The following is a 13,405-nucleotide window of genomic DNA, read 5'->3' on the forward strand; positions in this document are numbered from 1 at the left end:
TTGAAGAAATGCGGATGGAATCGTGAGTTGGCTGGCACCATACAAGATATCACAAGCCGACTTTGCTGAATTAGTCTTGCAACGTTCTCACACAACCTTTTCTGATTTACTGAGGCGACGTGACAACCCGACAACGTCTCGGGGTGAAGAAGTTTCGATGAAAATGAAGAGTTTCTTAGCTGACAAAGAGGAACAAACGTTAATAAAAGAAAAAAGTAGCTGCCAAGAAACAAGGTAATTATTTACCCATACCTTAATAATCTCTTTTGACTTCGTACTCCCTTTACTTTCGTGCATATATTTCCTTGCGTAAATCTAAGTCAGACTCGCTACGTTTAGTCTATTTTGAAATCACCCTCTAAACCATGTTATTACAAGTGCACATTTTTTGTATATTGGGCTTTTTAAAGACAACCTTCTAGAAGGACGAGTGTCTTAGAATAAGCTATGAATATTAGGGGCCATTCTATTTCACGGAAATGTCATTGCATAGACTAAGATCTGGAGGATCGGTGAAGGAGTTCACTCCAAAGCAAACAACAATGAGAGACGTGTTTCAATGAGAGCGAGAAAAACAATTCTATTTTCCTGGTTTCAAAACGCGAGAACAAGAAAGAAAGAAAGAACAAGAAAGAAGAAAACGGGAAAGAAGGCACAAGACATGAACAAGACTTTTTAGATTGAATAAATATTGATGCAAGGAAAATGGCCGTAATCTGGTAGGTGGTATAGGCAAGGTATTTCAGGCACAGCTGTTAAAGGATTAAAATGTAGAAAGTTCTACTCACCACCATTAGCAGCGACGTCCATGGGGTTGGCCACCACCAATTTGGTATTTGCTTTGAAGTAAAACACCTCCCGATTGCTATCTTCGACGTCAAAGTGAGAATAAGACATGCTGGCGAATCCCTTGAACTGGTTGTTTTTAAGCCTGCATTTCGTTGAGACGTCTAAAAAAGATGTATATATGTATAGATGTATAGATGTATATTAAAGAATCTACAAAAAGAATGTAAATTATTAGGGTTCTAAAATTGTGATTTGTAGGGGGATTTCACTGAAACTTTATTTCGCAAAAAATACTTGTTTTCCTTAATTTTCCAGATATCTGATTTTATTTCTTGACTAGCATGGCATGTTGTCTTAAATTTTCTGCACTCACACCCTGATTTAGGTTAAAAGCTCAAACAGGTTTCGGTATTTACATTTTCAGTTGTTTCTGTATTTTCATTTTTAGCCGTCATTTTAGGATGTATAGATTTGAGGTTTTCCGGGACATCTGCTGCTACCAGCGTAATTTATGTGTTTGTTACATGACATTTATTTCTGATTGTTTCGAATGTTTTGACACTAATAAAGTTATTAACTGTAAGTTGATAGTAACATCCGTACTTGCAAGTGAAACTGGTAACCAAACATCAGGGAACGGAACTTTGCAGAACCAGTTCCAACAATCTCATAACCAACCTACTTTGTGGAATCAGAAACCATCAAGATGCATTAGTCACGTAGACTGGAACAATACAGTAAATGAGTTGTGAGACCTTTTGTTAATTTAGTTTTAAACTAAACCATTTAGTGTGGATTTCATTAAGGAGGATGGCGCAGACTACAGTGGATTGACCAGTGAATTTTTCATTAATGCAGGGGAGCAAATTTTACACGAACCAACAGAAAATTTATCTATCCTTAAAGACATCAAACAGCTTAGAGACAGGGAGTTCTACGTTCATGCCTTACGGATTGGCCTAGCACTATTACACGGGTGTTCTGGTTGATCGTGCGAAAGAACTTCCAGATTATGATCTGCCAACTCAGTTTAGTAAGATTTTGGATGCTGACGAAGAGGAAGCTGAAATAATGAACAGTAACTAAGTGAATAATGAACAGTAACTAAGAAAGGTTTAATAATGGTATTCCGAATACCAATGATGTTCCAAAAGAGATGCCTGCGGTGCCATTATTACGCACGGAGCGAGCGTTAGCGAGCGGAGTGCGACTCTTTTGGCAAACGCATGCGCGTAAGCAATATTTGCAAAAAGTTACAATATGTGAGCCCTAAAAATGGAAATTCAGTTGTTTTTTTTCACCTTTTTTTTCGTCTAGCCGCTATTCCACCATGTTTAGCCTCTGGAATGGTTCAACTTTGAAAATTAGAATAAAGTTTTTCTTGAGACGTTTCACGAAAGCAGCCTGTTATAGCAAGGCAGGCATTGTATTGGATGGATTCAAGCTTACGAACAAAAGTCGAATTTCCAGGATGGTCGTATATAATATCCCCATAGTCTAAATGTGGTCTAATGTAAGATTTGTATAAAGTAAGCAGAGATTTTCTTGGTACATGTTTGCGAAGTCTGTTAATGAGGCCAATACCTTTGTTGGCCTTTTTTATTTTTTCGTCTAAATGGTGACTGAATGAGAGTTTGGAATCCAAGATAAGACCTAGATGCTTCTGACATTCACTAGTTCTTATGTCAGTATTATTGAAAGATAAAACAGGAGCATTAGCTGGTAAGAGTAAACTTCCACAGCTTGTTTTGTGGGATCAGGATTAAAAGACATCTTCCATTGACGGGCCCACTTATTTATTCTTGCAAGATCTCTGTTTAATTCCTCACTGCTCAAAAGTTGGTCAATCACTAATGAAAATAAAGACGTGTCATCAGCGAAGATTTTAGCCTTGGTCTCGAGATTGTTGGGAAGGTCGTTGATGTAGATTAGAAAAAACAAAGGACCAAGAATTGAGCCTTGAGGAACTCCTGCCTTGATTTGTTTCCACTCAGAGGTTTTCCCATTCAAAACAACCCTCTGATACCTACCTGATAGAAAATTTCTCAAAAGGGAAAGTAAGGGACCAGTTACCCCATAGGATTGGAGTTTGTAGATTAAACCTTCATGCCAGACTCTATCAAATGCCTTTGAGATATCAAGAAACACTCCCCTCGTGTCCGAAGGTGGATCAGTGTCACACCCTGTAAAGATGTCATGCGTTATGGACAACAACTGAGAGACACAAGAATCACCCTCCCGAAAACCTGACTGGCACGAAGTAAAAAGATTGTTGCTTGCAAAATACTTGTAAAGTACATCAAAATACTTGTAAAGTACATCATAAATGCACTTTTCAAATAATTTGCTAAAAACTGGAAGAAGAGACACTGGTCTGTAGTTTTTAGCAATGCTTTTGCCCCCCTTTTTATAAAAAGGAACAACATTGCCTTTCTTCCACTCGGAAGGGAAGATACCTAAGTGAATTAATTGAAAGATTGAAAATATTGCACAAAGGTTTTACTAAAGATTTACTAAAGACGTGTAGAAATATCGTCCCATCCATGAGCCTTGTTTATGTTTAAAGATTTCATTAAAGACTCAATCTTATCTTCGTCGAACTCCAAGTTTTCCAACCTCAAGTCGGTAAGGAATTGTTCAGCTGGCAGAACACTGCCAGTTTCAATAAGAGAACATTGTTCGGCGAAAAAAGAATTAAGGATGCTGGCTTTCTCGGAAACATCAGATACTATTAGTTACACGGTCTTCTCGAGGTGGGTTACGGGATATACAGGGTCAGTAAAAACCATATTGGTGACTCGGCCCACCTAGAGACGATCGTGCAACGGATTTATCCCGTTAAAGTCCCTTTGCATGTTTTCCAAAAGCAAAAAAACTCTCAGAACTCTCCAAGTAGATACTTACATCAAAGAGCTACAAAGTAATTCAAATTGTGAAAGTGGGATCCGTGAAAGTGACATTTTATAGCATCGCAATTAAAAGTCTTGCTGTATCCATATCAACTCAAGAAAAGTAAAAATCAAAATAACTTTTTCAAAGATTTTCTATTTCTTGACTTTCTCAACCCCGACCATTTCTATTTCGATTTCATGTCTTTTCAAAACAAAACATTCGAATCTTAATCAAAACATTCGAAAGCACATTCGTCAATATGCAATGTCTTTTTTTTTCTCAATCGAACGCGAGAAAGACAGGATACGGTTTATATCCCACCTCCACGTGATGTCTTTTGACCAATAAAATCACGAGAATCTTACCGATGCGGGATAAGAGGATGTCTCTGTTATCACGTAAGGATGGGATTTTTTGTGTTTTGCGCATGCCTAAAAATTGTTTAAGGGTAGACCAGTATTTCTTACTTCCAATGTTCGGATCGTTAAGATAATTGCCAAGACGAGTAAAATAGTTTTCCTTGGCTTCTTTGATAACCAGTCTAGATCTTCTGGAGATATCATCGAGTGCCTGCTTATCCAAGGGATCCCCCCGCTTTTTCCACCGGCGATAAATTTTAGCTTTGTCGAGGACCATTTGTTTAAGCTCAGGAGTCATCCACAACGCACCCTTATCCCTGATTGTAATTATTTTATTGGGAACGAAATTAGAAAAAATGTTTAATATATATTCATAAAGAAGGGCAACACGCTCATCCACATTTGGACCTCGAAAAGAAGTATCCCACTCAATGGCATTTAGAGCAAGCATTATTCCCCTCTCATCAGCCCTAGTAAAATCCCAAATTTTTCGTTTGTATGCTGGGGGGAATTTAACCTGAAAATTAAGTTTTACAAAGGTTATCTGGTGGTGGCAACGGGTATGGAGTGAAGGCAAAACCCCGGAGTTAAAAACAAGAGCCTGAGATGATGTAAAAATAAGATCTATGCAAGTAGGTGAACAGTCGGGGCGAAGGTGAGTCGGCTCGTCAATAAGTTGATGTAAACCATGCTGTAAGGCAATATCGCTAATGTCCTCACAATTTGTTGTATCTCCAGCCCACCATTCCGAATTCCTCCCATTGAAATCACCAAGTAGAATCGTGTCAGCAGAAGAAATGTTGCTTATATTTATAATTGTCTCCTCCCATTTATGCTTAAAGTCTGCGAATTCATCCGCATCTTGACTTGGGGAACGATAGAGAAGACAAAGAAAAATTTTTTTAGTACCAGAATTAACTAAAAACAAGACACTCATCAAGAGAGGACAGATCAGGTCTTTCCTCGACAGAGATATCAACTCTGCAATATAGGCACACTCCACCCATTTTTAGAATTCGAAGGGTGGTCGGATCTAAGGAGTTCATAGTTATCAATCTTTAGCCTTAGATCGTCCGTCTCGATAGAAGAATCGAGAAAGGATTCACCAACACAAAAAATATCAAACTTATGAACATTTAAAAAAGCTGTGATTTGAGCAATCTTCGCAAAGTTATCAACCCAAACGCTATTTAGCTTCCAATGACAAACAGACAAGGTGTTTTTCCCTCTCCACCTTCCCCGGATTCGACTCAATGGCACCCCCTAGGAGAAGAAGGCTGAGTTTAGAAAATATATAAAAATACTGCACCCAAAATAGGTAGAAACTATAGGGTATAAAATTTGGGATAGCTTGAAAATCTAAATCAAAACGCAAACTCAAACCCAAGCACAACGAAAACTTCGTTGAATTAAATAAACCAATGCACGCTCTATACTGCTGCAAGCTCGCTCCCATAACAAGATTCTTATGTCAACAAACCTCTTACCAGACATTAAATTCCAAACATAGCTCATAAAGAAACACATATATAATTGTATAAACACAAAAAATGATTCCATAACTATATAATTATGAAAAAGAAATACGGCGAAAAAGTGCAAGCAATTAAATGTAATTACTTCAAAGGAGAGAAAAGGCATTTTTTAATGTGTTAAAGTGGAAAGAAATAAAGTTTTTTGAGTTTTTTTGTTAAAGAGATGTTCAAATCACAACACCACGATCACAAGATCACGTCTTTCTCACTGAGAAAGGATTCTTTTGAAAGAAGAAATGTTTTCAAAAAATTTAAGTTCTCCAGATTTCAACTTTGCAACCAGATTGCAGTTTATGTCGGCAAAAACGAAATTAACATTGGAGTTCTCGGTGATACACTGTGAAGCTTCATCCAACAGATCGAGACGTTTTTTGTCAGATCTAGATATATTTTAACATTGTTTTTCGCAGACTTTCTTGCTTTGAGGTTCTCTTCTCAAATGAAAAGAATTTGACAATCATAGTCTTCCGCTCTTTGCCCACCCTGTGGGCACGATCAATATCCATGAGATGTAATGTTTAAATTCATATCATTAAAAACAGAAATGACTTTTTCAACACAGTCTTTACTTGACTCGTTATTACTTTTCAGTAAACCATTAATCCTCAGACATGATCTTCTCGAATACTGTTCCTGTTTACTGTTTATCTCCTCATGGTCATTGTATTCAAGTTCAAGAGATGCAATCTTACGGTCTTGATACTCAATTTAGTCCTTAAGAGATTCAAACATATTCCTAATCTCATTCATGTCCTCTTTACAAGCAAGATTAGCTATTTTTTTGTCCAAAAGATCTTCAAACTTAGCTAATTCAGTTGAACTTCGTGTGGATTTTCCCTTGAGTTAAGTCCAGCGTGAACCACTAGGGAACAAAGCCAGCGCACTCTCACCTCATCCAAGAGGGATTGTGGAATCGATACCTAGCACAGTCACCGACAGGCTTCTTGAGTTTCTGTCTACCCAATTCCCCTCACATGGCATGGGTTGGCCCGGGCGAAAGTACATTCACTTGCCAAGTTAATCACAGCATCGAGCGGGAATCGAACCCCGACCTCCTGGACGGCAGTCAAGATTGATAACCACTACACTACTGCGCCGATAACATTAAAAAGATAATTTTTATTACATGTGTGATATAGGTGTAATATATAATACAAGTATTACAGGTCTGTTTTAAACGCGCTGGCATTAAGCATTAAACTGCTGGCCCCTCTGCCATGGACGGTGATGGTTGGAAACGTATCTTAGCATCTCGAAACTACGGAACCTTTGGATCAGACCTCAGGACATCACTTGCAAATATGTTGAAGATACTATGCCGCACCCACCTTGATCCATTATCTGAAGAAAGAAACATTGAAGCTTATCTGGCGTGCAGACTCGTACCCCTTGACAAGAGTCCAGGAGTTAGACCAATCGGCATAGGAGAGGTTCTACGTCGTATATTTGGTAAGACATTGATACGTGTGATTAAAAAGGACATTATGAAAGCAGCAGGCTCGCTCCAAGTCTGTGCGGAGCAGCAAGCTGGTAGCGAAGCAGCAATGGATGAAATTTTCGCTGAAGAAGGAACAGACACTATTTTGCTTGTGGATGCATCCAACGCCTTCAATACCCTCAAACGGGATGCATTTCTTCTTAACATCAAGCTCTTGTGTCCAGCCTTATCGACCTATATTACCAATTGTTACTGTAGAAACTCTAGAATATTTGTTACAGGAGGCTCTGAATTAGTCTCAAGTGAAGGAACTACGCAAGGTGATCCAATGGCCATGCCCACCTATGCCATTGGCCTTGTGTCATTACTAGACTTACTTAAAGAGGACCCAATTTCATGTGAAGTTAAAGAAGCTGCTTTTGCAGACGATCTTGCAGGTGGAGGAAAGCTCGACAACCTTCTTAAAGGGTGGACTGAAATCAATAGGGCAGGACCATGTCTTGGCTACTATCCCAAAGCTAGCAAATCATGGCTAATAGTAAAAGAAGAGAAATTACAAGAAGCAAAGGATTTATTTGAAGGAACTAATATTAAAATTACTTCAGATGGTCGAAAATATCTTGGAGGTTCAATTGGAACAGATGAGTTCAAAACCGAATATCTGGAGTCAAAAGTGCAGGAATGGATAGAGGAGATAAAAACCCTAGCTGATATTGCCAAGTCACAGCCCCATTGTGCCTATAGTGCTTTTGTTAGAGGCATTATCCACAAATTCACATATCATATACGTGTTCTGAAAGATATTTCACCAGTTCTTCAACCCCTTGACCAAGCCATCGATCAATATCTAATCCCTGCCCTGACTGAAGGTCACATATGTAGCCCAACGGAGAGGAAATTACTCAGTCTTCCTGTGAAACTAGGAGGCCTTGAAATCCCCATACTGTCGGATATTTCGGATGTGGAGCATAGTAACTTTCTGAGAATAAGTGAATCGTTGAAAACAGATATAGTTAACCAACGCAAGGAACTTAATGTAAATGGAAACGGGAATGGGATTAAGTACAAAGTTATGCGTGAGAAAGATGCCCGCCAGAAACTCAAACTGGAAGAAATTCGATCCCAGATGAGCGCCGAAGAACTAAAAGCCAACGATCTTGCCCAAGCGAAAGGAGCCTCGAATTGGCTGACTGCTCTACCCCTTCAAAATGAGAACTTTACGTTGACCAAAAGAGAATTTTACGATGCCATTGCAATTCGATACCGCTGGCAATTAAAACACCTACCGACCCATTGTGCATGCGGAAAACCTTACACCGTGGAACACTTGCTTTCCTGTACCAAAGGCGGCTTTATCTACTAGCGGCATAACGAAATCCGTGACACCCTCGCCCATTTGATCGGTGAAGTAAGAAAAGACGTGATGATTGAGCCACAACTTGAACCACTAACAGGAGAAGAATTACATGATGAATGATTAATGCCATGCAAAGTAATGTTCGATAAAAATCAAGAAAACAAAAATTTGTTCAATTTATTGTAAAAGCTTTTCGACTATCGTCATCGTCAGTACAGTAAAAAATACATAAGCATATGAAAAAGTATCTACAATTTATGAAGAAAATGTTAAAAAGTTGAGAAATCACATCAATTGTCACGGGAGCAACGATGCCATGACGATTAATGTGTTTTCTTTTGTTCCAGAGTAAAATAATTTACGTTATGCCGTTTCTAAATAAGTTTAATTGCTTAGTCTCTAGTTGATTGTTTAGTGAAGGCTTTTTCAATGCGATTTGGAAAGCCTCTAAGTTTTTCCTTTCTTTGCTCTTAAGTGGTGCCGAAATTAGAACCTTCCAGTTAAATACATGACTATTATCATTACTCTCTAAATGTTTTGCGGGCTCCGAATTACCTTTTAGCGAGTTGTGTTCACTCCAGCGAACTTCAACATTTCTAGCCGTTTCACCGATATAAGTTTCTCCACACGAACATTCGCCAACGTAGATCTTGCAACTCGGGTGTGGATTTTTACTCTTGAGCTTGAAGAGACTTTTCACTTTCTTTGTATTCCATTTGATTATAATCATATATTTATTCTTTGTAAACTCATGAAATTTGGACATGAACGATTTAGAAATTCCTTCATTCTTCGGACAATAAGGTAGCTCAATACGCACATATGGTTTTGGTTCCTCAAATAGGTTTTTAGGGATTATCATCTCGTCGTTTTGATTTTCATTGAATTGTCTAATAACACTAGATACAAATCGTTTAGGAAAACCCGCTGAATGAAACTTGTCAGCAATTATCACTTTTTCGCTGTCGAAATTTGAGGAGATTCTTTGCGCTCTGTACAAATCTGCATTTATTGTATTACGTTTGTACTTCTTAGGCACTTTGGAACTCCAATGAACAGGAACTTTGTTTTGCCCTCTATGCACAGACGTTTCTATCGTGGTGTTAGTATACTGAATTTGAGTGTCAAGAAACTTATTTGGCGATATCTCGATCGTAAATTTGATCTTATTGTGATAATTATTGAATTTCTCGAACAGCTCGTCAGGTGCGTTCTTCTTCCGTTTGTTTATAGAGTCATCGACAAACCTTCTATAAAACTCCGGTTTTGATGGTTCGACAATGTCCTTTTCCATTTTGGTCATGAAAATGTTAGCAAACACTACAGACAACGGACCGCCCATTGTGCATCCGTCAATTTGTTGGTAAAATTTATCGTTGAATAAGAATAAACTTTCGGTGGATAATTTCATTAGTAAGCGCTTGAATATCAATCTCGACGAAAGTTTTGGTAGTTTTCCATGCACATAAATTTCATCAAGGATGTAATCAATAGTTTCTCTAACAGGGACGTTGGTGAAAAGACTCTCCACATCGTAGGAAACATACTCCTCATCGTGTTGTAACGGTGGTTGATTTTTCAGCATGGTTGGAAACTTCTGGGTGTTATTGATCATGTACTCATTTTCAGATAACAGTGGTTGCAGATATTTAGAAGAATTACCACCAGGAACTATTTGTGAACCAGGAGCAAGAGCGGATATAAGCGCTATGGGGTTCTGGACTAGAAGCCAAAGAGCATTTTTTGACGTTAGGGTATTTAATGCCTTTCGCTCAGCGGTACTCTAGGAAGAGCCTCAAAAGCGCTTTTGAAGCAAACGAAAGAGAAAAGAAAGCACATTACAACCGCCGAATCATCGATAGGGGATCCTTCACTCCACTTACCACGAACGGTGGCACAGGAAGAGAAGCTGCAAACTTTATTAACGCCTTGGCTGCCCTACTAGCTGAGAAAAAAGACGATTTGTACTCTCAGACCCTAAATTGGATTAGAACTTGCATTCGCCTTAATTCGATCCACTGTGCTTTGCATCAGGGGGAGTCGTGTTGTAAAGAGGAAAATCTACAGTGATAACATTAAGATCACCGAGGCCATTTGTTATGTGACCTAAATTGAACGTGTCACGTTTTTCTTTCTTATACTCTAGGTTAGTTCATTCTTTTTTTAGGTTTTCATTTTGTCTAGTTTATTTCACTACCTTTGTATAAATACTTTATTTATTGATTGAAAAAAAAAAGAATTAAACGCGAAAGCACGTGGTAAGCATTTGGATAGATTTTTGGCTTTAAAATAGTTCTACATCAATAAAATACCTTTGGGATTATATTTTTGACATTAACAACTCTTTTTCAAACATTTTCTTTGTATTTTACAGTACTTGAAGCTGACCTGTCAACACTGACCTGTGAACTGTGACCCGTGAGCTGTGACCTGTGAACTGTGACCCGTGAGCTGTGACCTGTGTTTTACACTAACCGATATCACGGCGATCTTTGCGTGGAACTTTAATGCGAAAGTGAAAGTGTTCTGCAAAATACTAATTCAAATATTTCGAATTCCCGGTTTTCATTCACCTGTACATAGTTAGTGGCGGAGTTATATCTTCTACACACAGTATTCTTTGTGTTCAAAACAAAATGGCGATGGAGATCGAACGTAATGAACTGCTGAAATCTTTTGAAGACACATTTCGGGTCACACAAAAAGCAATTTCCAAAAATTGAACAGCAATAATTCAATCAAAACAAATGCTGCCAATCCATACGACCTAACAGTAGAGTTACAAAAAATACATGTTTTGACATTATAAAAGTACTTTAGTTCTATTCAATTTTTAAATGGTGGTGCTGTCATTGATGCTTCTGAGGGTGACAATGTCAATGGTGTAGAAGATGACAGACAAAATAATTCAAAGACGAACAAATGCGAATTACATTATACGATGCAGACACTTGTTGAACTGCAAAAGCTGTTCCCCATGGAATCAATATTAAAACATCATTATTCAGGCGATCTCACCTTAATTACCCCATGGTTGAAAGTTGTTGCTGAGATGAATCAGAGATGTTAGTTTTTTTCCCAAGCAATGGGCTTGATGCCAATAATGAGATTCCTAGCTGGGTTAGAGATAAAACTCTAGGAAATTTACTAATTCGATGTGATCCATCCATCTTAGCTATATCTACTGAACTTACTGTATATATACAAACTATTATTGAATCAAATTAAATTGACTATTATAATATTGATTTGTGCGAAGGAAAATCCGTACCTAGAAACTTGTGCGAAGGAAAATCCATACCTAAAAACTTGTGCGAAGGGAAATCTGCACCTAGAAACTTGTGCAAAGGGAAATCTGCACTTTGAAACTTATATACGTATACATAATAAAAACCTTGAACAGACAAAACCTTTCCCTAATACCTACACCTCTCCCACACCTCTACCTTCTTATATACCAAACACGTGAGATAAAATATATACAAATATTCATATACTATTTGAAAACATTTCACCTTACTTTTGCTAAAGCTTACAGAATTGCAATATGATATCTATAGAGGCATATCGTGTGTGTATAGGAAGTTTTGCATTAACAGCTCAGAAAAATGTGAAAGGTATTTCTAAATCTATTAAAATTGGTTCTAACCTTTCAAACAATGCTTTTACTAAACTATTACTAACCCTTTGTCCATCTTTCAAAAAAATGGTATTTTCCAAATGCAGCGTTTAATTCAGGAGATCAAAATCTTATTTTTCTCAAAGTTAAATATACCCTTCTATTATCAGGTGATATTGAACTAAACCCAGGTCCAAGAACAACTAAAGAAAACAAAAGTGATCAAGGGTCTGCTACGTACATTGATTTTACAGACATGACCAATTATCAAGTATCTAAAGCTGTTTTAGGTTCCTTTAACCAGGCTAACATAGATTTATTTGGGCAAACCGCAGGAACACAATGTAGTGCAAATTCTTTGTATGCGATATTCTGGTCTCATTTTCGACGTGTTTCTATTTGGAAAACTACAAACCTAGATAGAATTTTAATTGAAGGTGAAAGGTTGTATAAGTTGTTGAACACAAATGATTATTTATCTGTCGATGAAATGCCACGATTTATCGAAACTAACGGTATTATCACGGAACTTGACTTTTTAAATTTAGAGACTGGCGAAGCTAAACTAATTGATGACTACCCCACGCTTCAAATTCCACTGAGTACTACTCAAAGTCCTGAATTTAATACCTTAATGATTATTGGCGGTTTTACTATAGCTTATACCCCATAGTACCAAGTACCAAAATAGCCAGGCCACGCGTGTTATATTTTGCTCTTTTTTTTCCACGAAATTTGCTGCTGGCTGCACGAGCAAAACCGTTGGACGGAATCTCCGCCCCTGTAAGGCGCGACCGCCCAAAATGGCCGATTTTAGATTCCTTAAAATTGGTCAGCTTCAAATTTGAATTGCAATGTGAAAACTTAATATATTTTATTAGTTTTTATTTTAAACGAAAGATAAAACTTATATCCTTATTATATTGTAATTGTCATTTCATCTTCTGATCTCTGCCTACTGTCCCTCTGAGTTATTGTAGGGATGGTAAATTTGTAGTTTTTCGTGTTTTTCAACGTTAAAACTGCTTGAAGCCTCCTACTTTTTTTGGATTTTTCGATGCTCATTGATGGAAGGGAAGGATTCACACCTAGGCTGATGTAATATGAATCCTTTTTACAATAATATACTGTATAATGTGGGCCTATAACCACTGATACGGTTCTTTTCAGTAATTTACAGTGATTAATCTTCACTATGTTTGATCTGCCTAGACTTATAGTAAAACTACATTATATCAGCTTTTCAAAAATGTATAGTTTCTTATAGGTTTATAGTGAAATAAGGTTGCAGTGCCCCCCATTCTGATTTGAGGTCGATCGTTTCTTGAAACTCTGAAAACGCCACTGAAAACTCTTGAAAGTTTGTTTACGAACTGATCAATATAGAAATCAAGACAAGATATTTTTTCGGAACTC

At 37.7% G+C, this 13,405-nt stretch overlaps 2 protein-coding genes across 2 annotated transcripts; one reads left to right on the forward strand and one right to left on the reverse strand.

The window, feature by feature from the left end:
• The first annotated feature begins 6,792 nt into the window (after positions 1-6,792).
• Positions 6,793-8,376, forward strand: LOC136812650 (uncharacterized). Its single transcript, XM_067069176.1, has one exon. The coding sequence runs from the start codon at positions 6,793-6,795 to the stop codon at positions 8,374-8,376; it is 1,584 nt and encodes a 527-aa protein (XP_066925277.1).
• Positions 8,377-8,728: 352 nt separating this feature from the next.
• Positions 8,729-9,955, reverse strand: LOC136812651 (uncharacterized). Its single transcript, XM_067069177.1, has one exon. It carries the CDS (start codon positions 9,953-9,955, stop codon positions 8,729-8,731), a length of 1,227 nt encoding a protein of 408 aa, XP_066925278.1.
• Between the last annotated feature and the right edge of the window lie 3,450 nt (positions 9,956-13,405).

The sequence above is a fragment of the Clytia hemisphaerica genome, unplaced genomic scaffold, assembly GCF_902728285.1.
Source record: "Clytia hemisphaerica strain Z4C2 unplaced genomic scaffold, Clytia hemisphaerica genome assembly, whole genome shotgun sequence".
NCBI classification, from domain to species: Eukaryota; Metazoa; Cnidaria; class Hydrozoa; order Leptothecata; family Clytiidae; genus Clytia; species Clytia hemisphaerica.

Bases quoted from the DNA above. Each gene is read 5' to 3' on its own strand.
- LOC136812650 (XM_067069176.1), top strand. From the start codon at position 6,793: ATGGACGGTGATGGTTGGAAACGTATCTTAGCATCTCGAAACTACGGA.
- LOC136812651 (XM_067069177.1), bottom strand. From the start codon at position 9,955: ATGCTGAAAAATCAACCACCGTTACAACACGATGAGGAGTATGTTTCC.